Raw genomic sequence first — 19,132 nt, 5'->3', positions numbered from 1 at the left:
AAAAAATAATAATCATTACATGTATGAGGATACAATGTATCCGGTTTACAACCTGACACAATTACAAAGACCACTACGCCTAATGTCCTAACAACACAACTAGATGCTCTGTAGGATAGACATACTCTTCATACACATATTCTAATCCAATTAGATATACATAGAGCATACATTGTTTCACAAATATACCCAAAGATAGTTTATTAAATGATTGCTTCATTTCAGATATAACCATTTACAACAATAACCCAAATCCATTTTACAATACAGTCCACAATATAAACACAACATGCAATGCAAGAGAAAGGGCAGGGTGATATAAAGATGTGGTTGAGAAGGAATTTGATACAACAGTCAAAATGTATTGAGTGATTTTCATGATAATGTTTTTAATCTTCTCCACAAAACATAGCTCATAATCATTGGCAAAAAGAGAACATGTCAGCACAGACAGCTGTGACTCTCACCACACACACACACATACACACACACACACACACACACACACACACACGCAGGCGCGCGCGCCTCTACCCCGTCTACCTATCCCCCAAATTCTGCTTCTGTAGACTGAGTGATGTGAAGCTGGCCAACAAGTCAGTCACCTCATCCACCTGAAAACAAACAAACACAAATTAGTGTAAAACACATACATATACATATGCAGTAAACTACTAACATTATGTGCAATTCAGGGACTGACACGTCTCAATCTATTTACAGGAAGAAGAAAAAACACAGGTTTGCAATTGGTGCATGTGAAGTTGAGGAGCATTCAGTTAGTAGGCCTACAGTATATGTCTGGTCTCACCTGTTCTTTGGTGCGTGTGTGTTGCAGCTGTGTTGAAATGTGCTCCAGCCTCTCTCTAGCCTCACTCTGGCCCATCAGGTTCAGGTACTCCCTCAGCATTTGAATAATCTGTAAAGGTAGGGTAGATGTAGAGAATATTAGCAAGTTCCTACTAGCATCCTGAAAATTAGGGAAGGCAGAAACAATCCTGCCAAGATCATCAGAATTTATCTGTACAAAAAACACCAAGTCATGATTGGTGAGGTCAGCCGAGTCAATAAACTCCCTCTGCAGTACCTGTGTCACTTCCCCTCTCAGGGTTTCTAGGCTGCGTGAGTCTCCCTCCTGCAGAATGTTGAGCTTGGAGCGGGCCAGGTGTAGAGGGGTCCTGCCTGCTCGGTCTAGGGCGTCCACACGCGCTCCTGAACAGAAACATCAACATCATCAGAATGTTATAAATGCTTATTACACTGCTTTTTAATACTCAGTTCTAATTGGAATGTGAAGGCTTCCTCAAGTCTTCTTCTGAATAACAGTCTGGTGTTATTTCACATATAACCATATGACTCCACCAAGGGCAAGAAGTCCAAATCAAATTAACTAGCGACACCTTGTGCCAAAAATACATCACACTTTTGGTTACTGCAGACAAACGTCCAGCTAATCGAGGTTAGAAACAAGAATTTTTCCAATACCGAAAGCACAAAACCTTTGATTGCTGGTGAAAGGCTAAACAGCCGTCTTACCATATTTGTTTACAATGAATGCATGCTTACAATGAAGCCCATGGATGCTAGTCATGCTATCATGATGTGGATGTAGTGCTGAACTTTTGGGGTTTTGAATCTTGTCAATTATCTAAGCTAGTAATAAAATCATTTTAGTCAACATCTCATGACAAACTGATAATTGCTTTTGGTTAGTAGCCATGTAATAAGCAGGATAATATACAAGGAGCCAATCTTCATTCAAAAATAATCCCCTGCTGGGCAATCAAGATCTATTTTGCGATAATACATACATACATATTATGTTGCAATAACTATCTTATATATAATTGTGTACACACAGAATTCAACACCTCTACAACAGTGTCCTCCTGGCTTCTCACCTCCTCTCAGCAATGTGGTGATTACAGGCACGTGGTTGGTACAGGCCGCTGCGGACACACAGGACGGAATGGACATGTTACAACGCAAAAAAACACATTCACAAAGCTGTCGTAAAGCTCCCGCAATGCGATCAGGATGCAGCCGACGCACAGAAGAAAATCACACTGCCACTTTACCATGTGTCATTCTGTCACGTAACTGTTTGCATTAACAGGTGCGACTGTGCAGCAGCTGCAGTGTGTGTCAGAGTGAAACCACAGTGATGTGCATGACTGACCTCAATGCTACAGATGTCACATGTTGTGCTGTCTTACCCAGATGGAGAGGGGTATTCCCAAGACCGTCCCGCTGGTTGGGGTCAGCGCCATAGCTCAGAAGCAGTTGCACTGCAGCCACAATGAGGGACAAAGAGGACATTGCAGCTGTTAAAAATGTACTGTAAAAAGTAACTGATACTCAAACCCAGAGCTGCATACAAAAGATTCAACTGTAGAAAATGTGTTTATGAATATCGTAATTGCATGCCTCCTGGTAAAGAACAATTGCAATGGACAACAATACAATACTAACAACTGGAATAAAAAAAAATGATTCTACAAATGCTACTTATTATTACAATCTCAGCTGATAAAGACTGATACAGTTGATTTGAATACTGTTGACAAAATGGACTTATTGTAAGTCGCTTGGCTGGCATGGCGCTGGTAGACTGTCCAGGCTTTGCACCCATACAGGAGAGTTGGTAATATGACAGCCTGGTAGACCTTGCAGTTTCGTCTCCTGCTTGATGCCATTTCTCTCCCATACTGAGTCACGTAGACGTCCAAAAGCTGCACTAGCCTTGGCAACCCTGATGTTAACTTCATCATCTATGTGCACAGCACGAGATAAAGTACTCCCGAGGTAAGTGAACTTATCTACGGCTGAAAGCACATAGCTCATTGGCTGTTTTTGTCATTTGTTTGTAATCACCTGTTAATTGAATGACCTGTTATTGTCCTACCAAGATGGCCGTGTGATGATGTAACAGAATATTATGAATAGGCAAGGCATTTATTATTATTATTATTTAATGTAGGTCAGATTGCAGGGTCACCTACAGAGCAGGAGAGAGAGGAGATTCATCAGGACGGATGCTTGCTGACACATGTTACTTGAACTGTTGTCCTCCGTTTGAAAGATGCTCTAAGGCACTGGTTCTCAAAGTGGGGTCCGGGGACCCCTCAGGGGTCCCAGGGAGTCCCCAGCAAGAAGTGGAATAATTTGTTTTCCATCCATAAGTAACACAATGACAGAATGTATGACTATTTTGGTCATGGGTGTCATATACTTTCTATAATAAAACATCTAAATGTAAAAGTGGGACAAAATCTTATCAAATGGGGGTCTGTGGTCCAATTTGTGTCAGTTTAGGGGTCCTTTACGTGAAAGTTTGAGAACCACTGCTCGAATCACTATGCCAACCTGCTGCATGGATGACATGATTTCCTATTAGGCTGTTATGACATTATAGCAACAGCATCACTGTAAAATGTTGTTCCTTGTATAATGTTGTACAAGATGCTCTCTTACTGAACAGACCCTGACAATCTATCTATATATATAAATTGAGTATGTGGGAAATGTTTATAGTTTGTTTCAAGTTCTGTGTTCGGCCACAGCTATGGCGTTTTACGTGCAATCGGGCTGAAACCTTCAGGGTGTGTAAAAGGCACCCATGTGGGTGACCTGACAGAGCCAGATTTTTTTTTAATTAGGGCAGATTAATTGCCCTAAGGCTGAGGCTATAGTTCAATGATGATGTCATCCGTGATGATGTCATCAGTGTGAGGCTATATAAGTGATGGGAGTATAAGTAGGTCGAATCGGGAGGAACCAGACGATGGCTTCCGCCCCTGGGCTGTGCGGGTGACCTGACGGAGGCGGATTTTTTAATCAGGTGATTGCCCTAATTACGATGTCATAGAGCAGGCGAGGCCACGACACGCAGTGGTCATCAGTGATGTCATAAGAGCAAGTGAGCTACGTACGAGGCAGTGCAGCGGCCTAGTGCAATATAAGGTACAAACTATCAAAGGAATCAGCTGTGTACAGCTACCTATGCTCTCATTGCCGTTGCAGGAGGAGAAGTGGAGGGCCGTCCGTCCCTTGTCATCTGCTGCACAGGGGTCTATGTCGTCCTGCAGGAGCTTTCGCACTGGGAAAACAGCATCAATCTCCATCATCCACACAGGTCTTCACATTACTCAGTACTCACATGTCACTCTGTCACTTCATGGTTCTTACCTGTGTCAATGTCATTGCCATTTGCTGCTTCTCTCAGTCTTTTCACAGCTGCAGAGGTGAGAAATGTAAGGTAAAGGTATATTATGACTTGTGAAGGGCTCAATTTGTATGGCATCAGAACAGACGTTCAATGTGCACTTTCATGACTAGCAACTGGTTTGTTGCTGTATTTAAATGGTGCTACACTTCTCTCTCTCTCTCTCTCTCTCTCACACACACACACACACACACACACACACACACACACACACACACACACACACACACACGTTTTTTTTCTTCCTTTTTGCGATCATGTAGCTTCCTGTGTCACATGCAAACAGTTTTCCTTACCATAAATATCTTTCCCAATGGGGTCAACACTTCGCACAGCTCTGCCGTGTCGCCTCGCTCTGCTCCCGGTCATCTTGCCCAGCTTGCTCGCCACCCCTCCGGCGCCAAGCTCAGGCCGACCCGGTTCCCACAGCAGGTGCAGGTACCGCAGCTCCTGGTCGTCTCTGGCCCCGGCTCGACCCAGCACCACGCTGCCCTCCCCTATCCCGCTTATCCCGAACCCGACCCCGGTGCCCCCGCCCATCCTCTCCGCGGCTGCAGCCTTCTGTTCCGCGCTGTCCCTCCCCGGGGCTTCGCCCTGGGGTGCGGGCTCCACCGTGTACTCGCCCTCGGAGCTGGAGCGATCATTGTCCGAGGCTGTCGCAACGATTGGGCTCCACCCGTCCATATTTACCGTACCATGGAGGCTGCTGTGGTTTTGAACGAAGCTCATTACATATGGTTCCTACTCTTGCCAAGGCGAAAAGGAAATAAAATCGTCATTGCTATCGGGAGTTAACTTTGAATATAGCATTTCCTCCGTTAGAGGCATGGCACGTCAAAACACAGAAGCCCCCTTCACCGCCTTACCATCCTGGATAATTTAAATACTTCCAGAGAGCTACCTCAAAAAGCCAAAATGTCCCCTATTTCACATTTTCCATTTCATCGAGTAAAAGTAGTAACAGGCACACCCATTGTACAGTCAACAGTCTGCACACAGAAACGACCAATCAGATTCCGCGTTGTTCATCTGCCTCTCGTCCAATCGGATCGAGGCAACCAGGCGGCCAATCAGATCAGATGCTGAACCAGTGTTTACTCTGCACCAGAGCCGTATAATAGAAGAGTTCTGACATCTCCATTCACTCCAATGGACCAGTTTTTTTCCAGGAAGTAGAAAGTGGAACTCTTCAGTAAAAAAAGCAGCACTGTCGAGTTGCATCAAAATAGACAGTGTTGTACTTTGAAAGGGTTTTTCATCCCTTGAAATGAATCAAATTGTACATTATCTGCTTTATTTTAGCATGCAAAAGTAGCGCGAGACCCATTCCTGGCTGTTCATTGGCTAATGATTCTTGCATTTTGGTCCTCCGCTGACGCCACTCTCTCTCTAGAGGACACTACTCTGCACATGCGTATTGTAGAAATCATTCATCAATCATATTTATATATTTTAAAACTGAAGAGGAAAAATACACAGTATAATTTTGTCTCTCTTTAATGTGTTTTAACAGCAAAAGTAAATTTTAGTCACTATACATTGTATAAAAAAATAAATACTGCATAATCAATAGAATTTCATATCATGAAAACCCACCATACCCTCCACCTATACAGCATAGTATACATACATAAACATTCACATTTCATCTTATAAAAATGGCACACTTTGATTTGATGTAACAGACAAATATTTGTTGATGAGCGTTCAAGGGACAAGGTACCTTTCCATAGAGGGAATTATGCATAAGCGTGATGGAGGTAGAGAGTCTGAGGGACCCAGAAAGTGTCACAGGCATAGCTTCAAGTAAAACAATCAGAAGTCAAGTTTCAGTCCTGAAGACATGGAGGCTGTGGCTCGTGTCAAGTAATGGGGGAAGGCGGGGTCGTCCTCTGATGCGTGGGGGTCCTGCTCAGCAGGCATCAGCCCAGCGTCCCGGGCGTGCTGCCACAGCTGGCTGGTGCCAACAACCCCCTGCTTCTTCAAGTATCCTTGGCGACAGAACAGAGGCGGCTTGCGGTGGGTGAGGGATAAGCGGAAACATGATTCTACGAGACAGAGAAAAACACGGGTCGAGTTACATCATGATTTGCTTTGTACTAGGAGTGGAAATAGCTTACTGTACATGTTTCAAGGCAAAATCCACACTAAAACACTTACAAACTATATTAAAAAAAGCTATTGGCAATACAAAGTCAAAGTCCATTCCAAATAACTCCTGAAATGCATTGAATATCACAGACATATGGTATCTTAACCTTGCGAGGCAGCTGGATTCGCGTGAGATCATGAGATCAAGACCACACAACAAATCCATCTTGCCACGCTCCACTCTATTGGTATGAATCCAAATGCCCAGTGGTCCGCACCAATCAGCATCCTACGAGGCAGCTACGGGCGGGCTTTAGGTGTGAGTGACGCCAGTGAGAACGAGGCCGGGGTGACATGATAGACAGATGGTTCATCCAATCACATGCCAGGTATTTTTTGAAAGTGCCTGCCTTTAGAAAGGGCCCCCCAGGCGACTCGTTCCCAGATGGCTATGTGGAAACCAACCATCTGGTAGCGTCAGGTTAACAGCATCTGAGCTGAGGGTGGAATAAGGTCAGTGGTTTGGTAGGATGTAAATGTTTATATGAAATTAAACAATGTTTCAAAGTGGCATGTCTACCCTGACAATACTAAATGGGAATTGTGATGTGCTTGTCTTCTTATGCTATTTACCCTGGCAATACTGCCACATATAAACTTGGTGACGTGTACTGCGGGCCTAGTCACATATCAGCTGGAAACATGCTGCACTACTGTACCTGCATAGAAGGCCCTGAGGTCAGTGTGGACACAGTGCTCCAGGAAGCGTCGCAGTGGCTGGCTGTGAGATATGGGACCGTCCCACTCTGTCAGGAAGTCCTCAATCATGTGATGAACTGCCTTGGGCCGTGGCAATGGCCAACCAGAGGGACGGTGCCTCATGTCTCTCTCTGGGGAAAATAAAACACATTAAAAAAAAAAGACCACTGATTATTTTGAAATTGGATTATTTTGACTGTGCATTTTTCACTGAAGCATCACTACTAAAAATGCAGTGATGTTTTCTTAAAAAGTGTATACATTTTTTAAAGGCAAAAAGCTTCCCTCCTCACCAGTAGGAAGTGTGTCATAGAAGTACAGAACAGGGTGCAGGAAGTTGGACTTCCAGGCGCGGGTCCACTCTGACTCTGCCCTGCCAGGGCCCAGAGAGTCGGTGCGGTTCAGCCCGTACTGCAGGACTAGAACCAGCAGCCCGTGTTTGGAGACCTCATGGCCCGAGAGAGAAGACAGCTGAGGCAAGGCCTGGACGGGAAACTCCTCCAAGTACTCACAGCGAGAGCTTAAGAGTCAGGGAGAGAAGAAGGCACCAGAGATGTGATGAACATAAAGAGCTTTGTTGTCCAGACAGAATTACTTTACTGGAAGAGGTCAGGCAATGTCATTTTCAGCAACATAATTCAGTGATTTTAGTCCCGTGTGGAACATTATTTGTGATGAACAGGGCATTGGTACTTGTAGCGAGTAATAGTTACAGGATAAATAAGTTACTGTCGCAGTTTTATTAAAGCCTGGATCGGCAGTCTGTGCTTGTTGTAAAGTATACTTTGCAAGATAATGCAAAAGAATTTGACAAAAACAAACCAATACCCCTTCCATCTCTTGCTGTGTTGCTGTGAAGGCGATCCATTTGAGTTGTGTGCATTGAATATTATTTTCTGTGTTAAAAAAAAGTGTAGGCTGAAATATTGTGATAGACGTATCCTGTGTAGATTGCTCACTGATGAGCAACGTAAAAACAATTACTGTACATCACATTACCCATTTGATTACAATAAAATATGTGTTTGCGGGATTAGCAGAGATGTCAAACATCATCCACTTACCCTTGAAGAAGTATGACATCACCAAGAACCCCAAACATTTGGTATGGCCCGGAGGCCTCGTTGACCCGCTTCAGAATCCAGGACTGCAGCTGAGTTGTCAACAGTTTTGTGGATGGCCACGGGTTGCTATGGTAACGATGCTCAAGTACACGATGAACAGCTCGCACTGTGTGCAGAAAATTCATGTAGATAATTAACTTATTAGCAGCACGACACTTATGATTACAGAAGACAAGCTGTAGAAAAGTAAGGGTTGCCATGTCTGTACTGTACATTGTTTTTATTTTTACCTTTTTTTATATTACTACGCAGTAGGCATCTTGCGCGCTACGCACGCTCGATTCCTAGGCTCGCCCGCCCTGACCTGCAGTTCGCCCACTGCACGTCACACACGCGGCCTCGCCTGCTGTATGACATCACTGATGACATCATCATGGATGACATCACTGACGACATCATCACTGATGACATCATCACTGAACTTATAATATAGCCTCAGCCAGGAAGGATGACATCACTGACGACATCATTACTGATGACATCACTGATGACAATCACATCATTAGGTAATTAGGGCAATTACCAAATAAAAAAATCCAGCTCTGTCAGGTCACCCGCACGGGTGCTCTTTACACTTCCTGAAAGTTTCAGCCTGATTGCACGTAAAACGGCATAGCTGTGGCCGGCCAAAATTCTTGAAACAAACAGATTGCCCACATGCTCCCTTTTATAATAAGGATTATTATTTTTTGCTTCACCTGTGTAACGGAAGCCGTGGATGAAGCCTCCAGCAGACGAGCGGTAGTCTCTGGAGTGGGCAGCGGTCCCCAGCACAAACAGCCCAGGGGTGCCCCGCCCCTCATACCAGGCTGTCACCCCCGGCAACCGACTTCTAGCACCCTTACTGCTGGGTGGGCGGGCAGAGCTTGAGAGATTATCAGCATTATTAGGAAATGTGAACAGTATCTAAATGAAACAGCATGGGCTTTACTGATACCGATATGATAAAGGAGAAACTACTTCCACTGAATAGGAGCTAAAGGCCACATAGCCAACAGATAATAGCTGAGGAAAACACTTTGGAAATATAATGTGACTCATAGACAGGACTCTTCAAACCATACAGAAGAGCATTACTACATAACTTATCACTCTATGTGGATGTAGACACAATATACAGGGTTACTATTACATGCTTTCCAATGTAAAATTCTGTATTTTCCAGGCAGACCATATATATATTCTTGAATGGATGTGATTTGGGTGGATATTTGGTAAGAGCATCCCTCTATCTGAACATTATTTTTCACGTCAACAAAAACTGTGGGATGCAAGTGGGTCTACAACAACATAAAAGCTAGAATTATGTGTGTATCGTACCTGAACCACAACATTTTCCATACTTTTCCAGACATTTTTTCAAATTTCCAAACTATTCAAATGATCAAATTAATTTTTAATACTTTTCCAGACTTTCAATACCTGGGTAGGAACCCTGAATACAATACTAATAAGCAGTGTTAAGCCATACCCATCAAATATGCTGAAGTTGAAGCGGAAGCCCAGGCAGCGAATCACGCGGTCGTAGGGCTGCCGCAGAGAGAAGTTGTCATTGTGATACGCTGGCAGGCTGGTGGCTGTCACTCCCGAGCCATTCCTCCCTTCCTTGCTGTCCAGGAGCTCGGCCAGGGTCAGATACAGCTGGCCTCTCCTCCGCTCGGCGCCAGGCCTCGCCTCGCTCTGCTTTCTGCCCCGTCTCTTCCTCCTCTCATCCTCCTTTTGTCGCACCACAGCGATGTCCTCCAGGCCCCCCTCCACCAACCCATCCAGGGACTTCAGCTGGTACGTGTCCAGCAGCTCATTGTTCACAGCTCTGAAAGAAAGTAGGTCAATTTGACAAACGCTGAAAAGCTGACAAGCACCAGCACAGGACAATTAGAGCAGCCGACGCATGCAAAGCACGGAGGAGGTGGTAAATCAAAATCTGTCACAGGAAAATAAAAGATGAGTAATAACTAGAGATGGGAGATATATCGAAATTCTATATGTAAGGGATAATGTACAGCGATGATTGGAAAATAAATCCTGACAGTGTGATCAGCCGAATCAGCCTGAAGGGGTTTATTTTCCAATAATGACCAGCTGGCTCGCTGTATTATCCCGCTTATTACACGGCTACTTACTAAAGAAATCAATCATTTGACACAAAATATTGATCTAAGAATGATTTTCTATTTAAAAAATGATTTTATCCCTGTGTCCCCTCTCTCTCCCCCAGGAGGACAGATCTATAAACATTACTTGGATGGCTATTATAAAGTTGCAACTGATGTTTATAATACTTTGCACATGGATAATAAATACTGTTTAAACATGATTAATTATCATCTCATTGTTTGTTAAAAGTAAAATACCTTAACTAAAGTTGAATTAACTATCAATTTACCATTTATTAATTATGATTATTATAAAGTGTTACATGACATTTTTTAATTGTTTACATTCTAGCAAGCCAATGCCATTACTAGAAATTGGATTTGTGGCTGAGAAATAAACATAATTCTGTCACTTTATTGCCACAGCACTATTGATTGACATTGGTTGTATAACACTAACTATATCACGTATCATTCCATCCCTAGTAATAACTCCATCACTAAGGGGACATTCAGACCAAAAGCGTTTTTGGAGCTGCCAGCGTCTTTCTGCAATTCATTCTCTATGTAAGGACGCGCTAAACGTGCTCCTCTTTTAATGAACGCACCTGGCGTTTAAACGCTGGTGGCGTCTGTTGTTTTTGGAGGAGCGCTGTGGGCGTTTTAAAGCTGAAAAAAGTTGAACATTAGAGGAAAAGCGCCCTGCACGTCTTTTTCGCTCTTCCTACCTTTTCTCCTCCCGAGGGATTTTCAACCTCCGCTGCTGCCAGCATTGGCAATAATCTGGCTTTCATGTTGACAGTGAAGAACATCAAACAGACAAAACTAGCTGGCTACCGTCCGTATGGTCGTTGTGTTCTGATCTGTACTGCACGCGACTACAGGGGGAAACAAACGGAGCACAAAAAAAAACGCTCCGTGCGCTGTGTTTTGTGCACAATGGAAGCGCTCTCAACATGATTTTCATAGCGTTCTGACTGAAAAAAACGCTTTTGGTGTGAATGTCCCCTAACAGTACCTGAGATCTCCGACGTAGTGTGTTTGCCAAGCCAGTCGCACGGGGCTGGGACTGTAGAGGTGCACTCGACTCGCTCGTCCCAAGATGCTCTGGGCGGTTTCGAAGGCGGAGTTCCCCTTGCCCAGAATGAGCACGGCCTGGTCCTTGTAGTCCTCCGGGTTGACCGAGATGGACTCGTAGCCCTCCACCAGGTCAGAACCCACAAACTGAACCTTCTGAGGGTCCCACAAACCAGTGGACACCAGGAGGACCCTGGGGGGGAAGGGGGGTAGTTACTTCCATCTTCCTAGAATGTTTCCTTTAGTTTCTATCTCAGGTAGAGATGCACAATGATATCGGCACAGTCATCGGTATCGGCCAATAAAGGCGAAACGAACATTTCTGACGATTATGCCGCTTTAATTATACCAAAATGCTCAATGCTTGACGAAGTAGTTTTCTTATTTTGAATGTGTACATTTTGAAAAGCATTGTATTTATGTCTGCATCTGCCAGTGGGCCATCACGATAGAGCAGAGGCATAATGTGTTAATTCCACTACAGGAGAGACTTGATGTTCTCTGAAATTAGGTGTCGGGGAAAATGCTCGCATATACTGTATTGGTATCAGCATTGGCAATCGGCCAAAAGAGTTGGAAAATAGCATATCAGATATCAGCAAAAAAAATCCAATATTGTGCATCCCTAATCTCAGGTGCAGTATTATGCTAAATACCTGCACGTATGCTCCAGCCCATGCTGATCGCTCAGTATGTAGCGCCTGCCTGCGGCTGACTGCGCCGCCCGGACCTTTCCGACGTCCACACCGTAGCGCACCTTCAGCCCCAGCTCGTGCACGAACAGAGCCAGGTAGAGGGGGTAGGCGTCGGCGGGTGGGTACAGCTCCCGGCTCACCCGCTGGAACAGGAGGTCCGGCCTGTCGCTCAGCAGCGAGTTCCAGTCGTGTCGCAGGTTGAACTCGCGGTTCCGCCTCCCTGTGTAGATCTTGTTGATGCTGATGAGCTTCCTGTGCCTGGGATAGCTGGACACACAGAACACAAAGAGGATTTGTCGTCCCCATAAGTTCTTCTGCCCCCTGCTGTCCCGGTCGTTGCTCCACCCCCTCTGCCGATCTAGGGAGAGTTGTAGTAGACTTAGAGAGAAGCCACTAGTGCAGCAACCAGGACACATACCTTTAATCTGACTTCCCACTCGCAGACACGGACAATTGCACCTGTATGGGCATCTGACCAAGCCGGAGGTAAGATGGGGGCTCGAACCTGCAACCCTCGTGTAGGTAGACAGGGAATGTACAGCTGCACTACCTGGACGTCCAAATAGGACATCTTTGATTTGAAGTGATGCATGACAACAAGGTTAACCCACATGTTAAAGAAGCTGCCCGGGCCCAAGTTCCTCTCCAAGATGACGTAGTCTCTCTTAGCTTTGGAGAGGAAGTGTCCCATCTGCAGACCGCCTGGCCCGGCTCCGAGCACGCAGTAGTCATGGTGACGAGTGATGTTGTGGTGATGGTTGGCATAAGAGCAGTGGACAAGGCCGATCAGGATGCAGAGGAGGAGACGAGGCAGGCTGGAATCCATAACCTGCCCAAGACACAGTGGCCGAGGAAACATTTTCTTTAGGAGTTCTATGAAGTTTATAATTACTTCATGCTTATCCCAACATTCACAATCCATTCAGAAACAGAACATTTGGGTAGCATGAAACTGCAGGACTTGGACTTTGTATTTGCCTCTAACAGCATGACTGTCCTGTCTAAAGGATTGCAGCTAACAACATTATAGAACCCTGTTGTATTTGGAGCCAATGGCATAAAGACAACGCAGTAAACGTCAGATTTTCTGTTACATGTGTAAGCACAGCGATATTGACAAATTGATCCATATGATTTGGATTATAGGCAACATTCAATACATCGTGTAGGCCTAACGTTAGGTTATGAAGGAATATACATAGAAAAATCTAACACAAAATCATTATGACATCAAAACTATAACGACTCGAAACGGGTGAAAACATTGTGAAAAACACGGCAGGGCCTGCTGTCCATGAAACTTGCGCCTGTGTATAACTCCGAGGATGCGGCGGCTGCCATCGCTCGCTGGCTGAACCAGATGTGCGGTGTGCAAATAGATTATTATTTGCAGACCAAAGCTGTAAACAGGTACCTTACCCTTTATGTCAGTCGATCCCTCGCACGCAAAATCCGCGGTTTAGCATTTAGCAAACTTGCCATGAAAGCTAGTGGCTACATGATGACAGCTGGTTACATTTCATAACGAGTTTGTGTGTGACTGCCCCCCGAGTGCAAATCCACTAGCACCGACTAGCACAGGCTACTTCCCAGACTTCCACCCCTTGGATCAAGACAGACCAATGGAGGGCTGCGTGTAGAAAGGGGGCGTGATTAGAATAGAATAGACCCCTTATACGCCTACGTCACAATGACAACAAAGCAAGCTGCGCGCGCAACGTGTAGGCAGAAAGCAGTAAGCTTTGCATAGACAGACAGCGAAAACTCTGTCAAAGCCCCGCTGTCAGGACTGCTCTATGCCCATCTGCAACACACAGTTATATTTTAGTTTTAAAATGCAGTTCTCGGCTTACTACCACAGCTTATCGCCTGGTGATAAGCAATGTTATGCATCGAAATTAACGTTGTTTAATGGGACATGTCTTACAGACCCATACGCACTGGCGCTGTCAATTGGCCAAGCCTAGTGGCCGGCAATACATATCGTGCATTCCTTTATAACTGGGGATAGCGTAGATAATTATTCTGTAACTTGCAAAGATATATTGTTATGTTGATAATGCACACAATTCAATGACATTATGTAACGTTACTTGGTCGTTAACTAACCGAGCGATGTGGCTGAGCAGCCTACAGCTACAGGCAGCTTACCTGATTATGAAGAGCACTACAAAGTCGGGCATTTTTAATGATGTCCTCTTTCCAATCAGTTCAACTTAATAATGACATTATTTAACGTTACTTGGTCGTTAACTAACCTAGCGATGTGGCTGAGCAGCCTAGTTTCAGTTTAGGCAGCTTACCTGATTATGAAGAGCACTGCAAAGTCGGGCATTTTTAACGATTTCCTCTTTCGGCTTGCAACCAAAGACACCTACGGTTAGCCTCGCACACACGCAATAGAACACAACACAACACAGTCTGTTACACTATCAACAAAGCAAGGAGTAAAGTTTTACCGAATCCCGTCAACTCATACTGCTTTTAATGCTAACCGTAGGTGTCTTTGGTTGCAAGCCGAAAGAGGAAATCGTTAAAAATGCCCGACTTTGCAGTGCTCTTCATAATCAGGTAAGCTGCCTGAACTGAAACTGTAGGCTGCTCAGCCACATCGCTAGGTTAGTTAACGACCAAGTAACGTTAAATAATGTCATTATTAAGTTGAACTGATTGGAACGAGGACATCATTAAAAATGCCCGACTTTGTAGTGCTCTTCATAATCAGGTAAGCTGCCTGTAGCTGTAGGCTGCTCAGCCACATCGCTCGGTTAGTTAACGACCAAGTAACGTTACATAATGTCATTGAATTGTGTGCATTATCAACATAACAATATATCTTTGCAAGTTACAGAATAATTATCTACGCTATCCCCAGTTATAAAGGAATGCACGATATGTATTGCCGGCCACTAGGCTTGGCCAATTGACAGCGCCAGTGCGTATGGGTCTGTAAGACATGTCCCATTAAACAACGTTAATTTCGATGCATAACATTGCTTATCACCAGGCGATAAGCTGTGGTAGTAAGCCGAGAACTGCATTTTAAAACTAAAATATAACTGTGTGTTGCAGATGGGCATAGAGCAGTCCTGACAGCGGGGCTTTGACAGAGTTTTCGCTGTCTGTCTATGCAAAGCTTACTGCTTTCTGCCTACACGTTGCGCGCGCAGCTCAATGTTGACAAGCTGTATAAGGGGTCTATAGAATAGAAATAGAATATACAATTAACTTGTATAACACCAAGCAGAGGTTTTCAAAGTGGGAGGTGGGCCTCCCCCAGGGGGGGCTCCAAGCAGTTTCAGGGGAGGCTCAGTGAATGGAAGTGACAATAGTACCTACATTAATTATTAAAAGGAGAGCTGATAGAATAGCCCAAATGTGTGGGATTTGGTTAAAAAAATAGTTCAGAGATACAATTAGCTTTGGGTAATTTTACTGTTTTCCGTACTTTCCCAGAGTCAGAAACAAACACATGCCTTCAGACAGACCTTTTTATGTATTTGGTGTAGCCTAGTCTGATGTGTGTCAAACTGCAATATCAGGCTATCTTGACTCAATTGCTGAGTGCCTATGGCTCAAATTACATAATCATGATCCCATAGGCATCCGAATTGAGAATTTTTCCAAGGTTTGTCTGGGGGATGCTCACAGTCTAAAGATTTTGAAACCCCCTGTTACACAACACTAACTGGGTCAAAAGGAATAGGCATGTTACAACACACATATAACCTAACACTATAGAACAGTGATTCTCAACATTTTCCATATCAAGAGCCTCTAGTCCATAGGTCCACAGACCCACCATTTGATGAGATTTCGTCTCTCAGACCCGAATCTGAAGCTTAGTGTGACTCAGCTTTTGATTTCTGCTTTCTCATGTTTTCGGACAGATTTCCTCAGTGTCACATGCATATTTGCGTTGTCATGTTAATGTGAGTCAGTAATCTCACTTCCCATTTGATTCAGCAGCCATGATAGGAGAGAGAGAGGCACGTATAAAAGAGAAGAGACTGAACTGAGAGGCATCTATACTGCTAACTCTCTGAGGAAGGAAGTGAAGGCGACCGTCATTACAAGATTTCAACAAACATAAAGGAGAGACCACTCCAATTGAGCACAGCAGGTAAATACAAGTGTTTGTATGCATTGTTACCGACTTGTTCTTATATTAACTGATACTAGGGCTACTTTTACTCTTAGTTACTTCTTTATTGTTGTTGTTGTTATTATTATTAAATGTGATTTCCTAAAGCTAATAGTAATCAAGCCTTTAAAACTGACTGCAGGAATGGAGGCCATGAAGAGCGCAAGGAGATATGATACAGAGAAACCTGGCAGGTAATGTAACTCAAAACCATTGTCCACCATACAGAAGTATCTGGGTTTTAAGACCTGTCAATGTTAGGCTATGTGTTCTCAGGCTATGATGCTTTTTTTTTATCAAGATAATCATATGCTTATTGTGTTGGCCATCTGTCCACAGTGATTTATCAGAGCTGATTAAGGCGGTCACTAAGGACAGCCACATCAGAGCTGAAAACACACAGTTGATGCTGAATTACCAGAAGGGACAGATCACCCAGCCACAGTTCAAGGCAAGTTCAACTCATGTCCTCCTTTACCTACAAACAAACAGATAGAGAAACAGTCTTGTCGGCGGAAGATTTTCAAAATAATTTATAGGCGATCTCTGTGTGCCTCATCTTTCCTTGACAGGTCCTGCTGTGTTCCCTCTATGAGATCTACAAAGCTCTGGAGGAGGAGTTGGACAAAAACGCCTCACATGCAGGCGTTGCACCAATATATTTCCCCCAGGAACTAGCCCGTCTCGAATCCCTGGAGAGCGATCTGGAGCACTTCTTCGGCCCAGACTGGAGGAAGAAAATAATCATTCCCTCAGCCACACACAGATATGCACAGAGGCTTCGAGAGGTGAGTGCCGAGGAAGACCTCAGTAGCCTACTGATGGTAGGCCTACTATTAATTCTACATAAATGCACACACTTAAACTTGACATCTCTCTTTCTCAGATTGGCAGAGAGAACCCAACGCTATTGGTGGCCCATGCCTACACTCGTTATCTTGGTGACCTATCAGGAGGACAAGTGTTGGGGAAAATTACCCAGAAATCTCTGGGGCTCACTGGACAAGAGGGGATTTCATTCTTCCTGTTCCCTGGTGTGACCAGCCCCAACCGCTTCAAACAGCTGTACAGAAGTCGGATGAACAGCATTGAGCTAACAGAGGAGGAGAGGGAGGCGGTGCTGGAGGAGGCAGTCTCAGCATTTGAGCTCAACATCCAGGTGAGAAAATGAGAAGATAAGGATTAATACAGGGTTATTTCTTCAATTTTCAATATATAATTAATCTCTCACAAAACCTATAACACAAAACCTATAGTACTACTTGGACTCACAGAGAATATTGGCTCCTAAGTCTGCTGTGACTCGGTCCAAGTACTACAGGCATGTAAGAGAAAGATGATGTTCAAATCACCTTCTTTAAGAGTGGATTTAGATGTTGATAATCCCGTATCAATGGACTCTGTGGTGTCAATGAAGAATGATAATATCCACAGTTGTCAAACGTAGATCTTAAAGTGAAAATAGCATGGGGGAAGTGAATCTGTCCAGGGAATGGGTAATGGATACAGAGTAAGCATGTTTTTTTTTAATCCCTTGGATTTCCCACAGGTATTTGATGACTTGCAGAAAATGTTGAGTGTCACAGCAGAACCAGTGGACCAGCCAAAGGCCAACATCGCCAACTTCCCGGCCGCCATGTTCCCATCTTCACCCATCATGCAGTTCACCATGGGGATATGTGTTGCACTGGCCACTGTTGGAATTGGAATCTATGCATTGTAACTGTTGAGGAAATGATACTATTAAACTACTTGATGCCTTTAATCGGTACTGTACTCTCTTGTTGCACTATGTGAGCTCATCTCTCTGTGTGGAAACGCACTTCCTCAATTCTCTTATGACCCTGAGATAGTGACCAGTTTTAAAGTCTCTGTTTGCACAGGAAACTTCTCTGAAATCATTATCTCCAGATCATGGCCCTATTTGTATGTATCAAACATAATATAACTGAATAAATTGAATCTTTCGTATCTCCATAGGTTCCCAGAAACAGGCGTTGATTTCCAGTATTGTGCTAACTTTTCATGACTCAGCTGTTTTCCAGTACAAGTGTGTAGGCGACAAGTGTTTCCCAAGAAAGATACAGAATGCTGAATCTGTGCTCTTGGAGGCAGATCTTACAGAGACATATACAGTAGGCCTGGTATGACCAGTAGGGCTACGCTCTAAACAGCCAATCCCTGACAGAGACGAGGTCAGCGGGCAGCGGGCAGCGGAGCAAAGGGTCAACTGGAAAACACTGAGTGACGTTGAGGATGATGTCATAACCACTGATGAGGTGGATGACGTGGCATGAGTTGACATCACAACCCCCAAAAAGGTGCATCCATGGTGCAGGGGCTCCATTCTTCACCCTAGAAAGTAGGTGTAATAGAGGTAGCCTACAGATGATGCAGCCTCAGCCATGGTGCATTTTATATCTAAGCACTTAAGAGGACCCTACCTCATTATGTTCGACCTTTTGATTTGTAGATTTTAGTTCACCATTTAATACGTTACAGCCGCATATTTGAATTAAGAAGTTGAATGACCTCAATGTCCACCCTCTGATTATTAGTACCATTCTGGGGTGTCACGGTGGCTCACCTGGTAGAGAGCGTACCACAAACGCTTAGTCCTTCACGTGGCCGACCCAGGTTCGAATCCAACCTGTGGTCCTTTGCCGCATGCATCCACTCTCTCTCTCCCAAACCTCCCTGTCTGCCTACTGTCCAATCAAATAAAGGCAAAATAACAATTAAAAAAATGCATACAGCGGGTCAGTGTTACAATCACATTATACAATTTTATATATAATATACTTTTTAACTCTAATTAATGATGACAGTGATGATTTCAGGGTGATGGTTCTGATCTGACTCCATAGACTGTGCTGAAGACAAAACCAGCGCAACTGATTGTTCATGCTCACAGCACGGGT

General features: G+C 44.3%; 3 protein-coding genes across 6 annotated transcripts; 1 reads left to right on the top strand and 2 right to left on the bottom strand.

The window, feature by feature from the left end:
- Nucleotides 1–224: 224 nt before the first annotated feature.
- ankrd54 (ankyrin repeat domain 54) lies at nt 225–5,156 on the bottom strand. Its single transcript, XM_083649756.1, has 8 exons — nt 4,522–5,156; nt 4,189–4,236; nt 4,001–4,099; nt 2,217–2,288; nt 1,902–1,949; nt 1,088–1,212; nt 812–919; nt 225–614 (listed from the first exon to the last, which is right to left on the bottom strand). The coding sequence occupies exons 1-8, from the start codon at nt 4,952–4,954 to the stop codon at nt 540–542; spliced, it is 1,008 nt and encodes a 335-aa protein (XP_083505882.1). The 5' UTR covers nt 4,955–5,156; the 3' UTR covers nt 225–539.
- A 602-nt stretch (nt 5,157–5,758) lies between these two features.
- On the bottom strand, nt 5,759–14,403 carry foxred2 (FAD-dependent oxidoreductase domain containing 2). Of its 3 annotated transcripts, none has more exons than XM_083649748.1 (10): nt 14,371–14,403; nt 12,679–12,896; nt 12,029–12,334; nt 11,314–11,565; nt 9,671–10,012; nt 8,898–9,064; nt 8,140–8,305; nt 7,369–7,595; nt 7,036–7,206; nt 5,759–6,273 (listed from the first exon to the last, which is right to left on the bottom strand). In XM_083649748.1, exons 2-10 carry the CDS (start codon nt 12,891–12,893, stop codon nt 6,041–6,043), a joined length of 2,079 nt encoding a protein of 692 aa, XP_083505874.1. In that variant the 5' UTR covers nt 12,894–12,896; nt 14,371–14,403; the 3' UTR covers nt 5,759–6,040. The 3 variants fall into 3 exon arrangements, with proteins under 3 accessions (XP_083505874.1, XP_083505873.1, XP_083505875.1); XM_083649747.1 differs by lacking the exon at nt 14,371–14,403 and adding an exon at nt 13,487–13,610; XM_083649749.1 differs by lacking the exon at nt 14,371–14,403 and adding an exon at nt 13,487–13,610 and having other exon boundaries at nt 8,898–9,046.
- Nucleotides 14,404–14,504: 101 nt separating this feature from the next.
- On the top strand, nt 14,505–17,954 carry hmox1a (heme oxygenase 1a). 2 transcript variants are annotated; one of them, XM_083648511.1, is made up of 7 exons: nt 14,505–14,638; nt 16,037–16,190; nt 16,354–16,405; nt 16,551–16,662; nt 16,784–16,999; nt 17,098–17,370; nt 17,761–17,954. In XM_083648511.1, exons 3-7 carry the CDS (start codon nt 16,356–16,358, stop codon nt 17,932–17,934), a joined length of 825 nt encoding a protein of 274 aa, XP_083504637.1. In that variant the 5' UTR covers nt 14,505–14,638; nt 16,037–16,190; nt 16,354–16,355; the 3' UTR covers nt 17,935–17,954. The 2 variants fall into 2 exon arrangements, with proteins under 2 accessions (XP_083504637.1, XP_083504638.1); XM_083648512.1 differs by lacking the exon at nt 14,505–14,638 and adding an exon at nt 14,744–14,792.
- The last annotated feature ends 1,178 nt before the right edge of the window (nt 17,955–19,132 follow it).

This window comes from Poromitra crassiceps, assembly GCF_964638095.1.
Source record: "Poromitra crassiceps genome assembly, chromosome: 13".
NCBI classification, from domain to species: domain Eukaryota; kingdom Metazoa; phylum Chordata; class Actinopteri; order Beryciformes; family Melamphaidae; genus Poromitra; species Poromitra crassiceps.
The sequence above is the reverse complement of the archived record's forward strand: the minus strand, read 5'-3'. Positions and strand labels throughout refer to the sequence as shown.

Coding starts and splice junctions, on each gene's coding strand:
- ankrd54 (XM_083649756.1), bottom strand. CDS start 4,954: ATGAGCTTCGTTCAAAACCACAGCAGCCTCCATGGTACGGTAAATATG. Junction 1,213..1,901: donor CACCACATTGCTGAGAGGAG/GTGAGAAGCCAG, acceptor GTTTCTGTTCAG/GAGCGCGTGTGGACGCCCTA. Junction 615..811: donor ACACACGCACCAAAGAACAG/GTGAGACCAGAC, acceptor GTTTGTTTTCAG/GTGGATGAGGTGACTGACTT.
- foxred2 (XM_083649748.1), bottom strand. CDS start 12,893: ATGGATTCCAGCCTGCCTCGTCTCCTCCTCTGCATCCTGATCGGCCTT. Junction 12,335..12,678: donor CCGGGCAGCTTCTTTAACAT/GTGGGTTAACCT, acceptor CTGTGTGTCCAG/CTATCCCAGGCACAGGAAGC. Junction 7,207..7,368: donor CTATGACACACTTCCTACTG/GTGAGGAGGGAA, acceptor TATTTTCCCCAG/AGAGAGACATGAGGCACCGT.
- hmox1a (XM_083648511.1), top strand. CDS start 16,356: ATGGAGGCCATGAAGAGCGCAAGGAGATATGATACAGAGAAACCTGGC. Junction 16,663..16,783: donor TCACCCAGCCACAGTTCAAG/GCAAGTTCAACT, acceptor TTTCCTTGACAG/GTCCTGCTGTGTTCCCTCTA. Junction 17,000..17,097: donor ATGCACAGAGGCTTCGAGAG/GTGAGTGCCGAG, acceptor TCTCTTTCTCAG/ATTGGCAGAGAGAACCCAAC.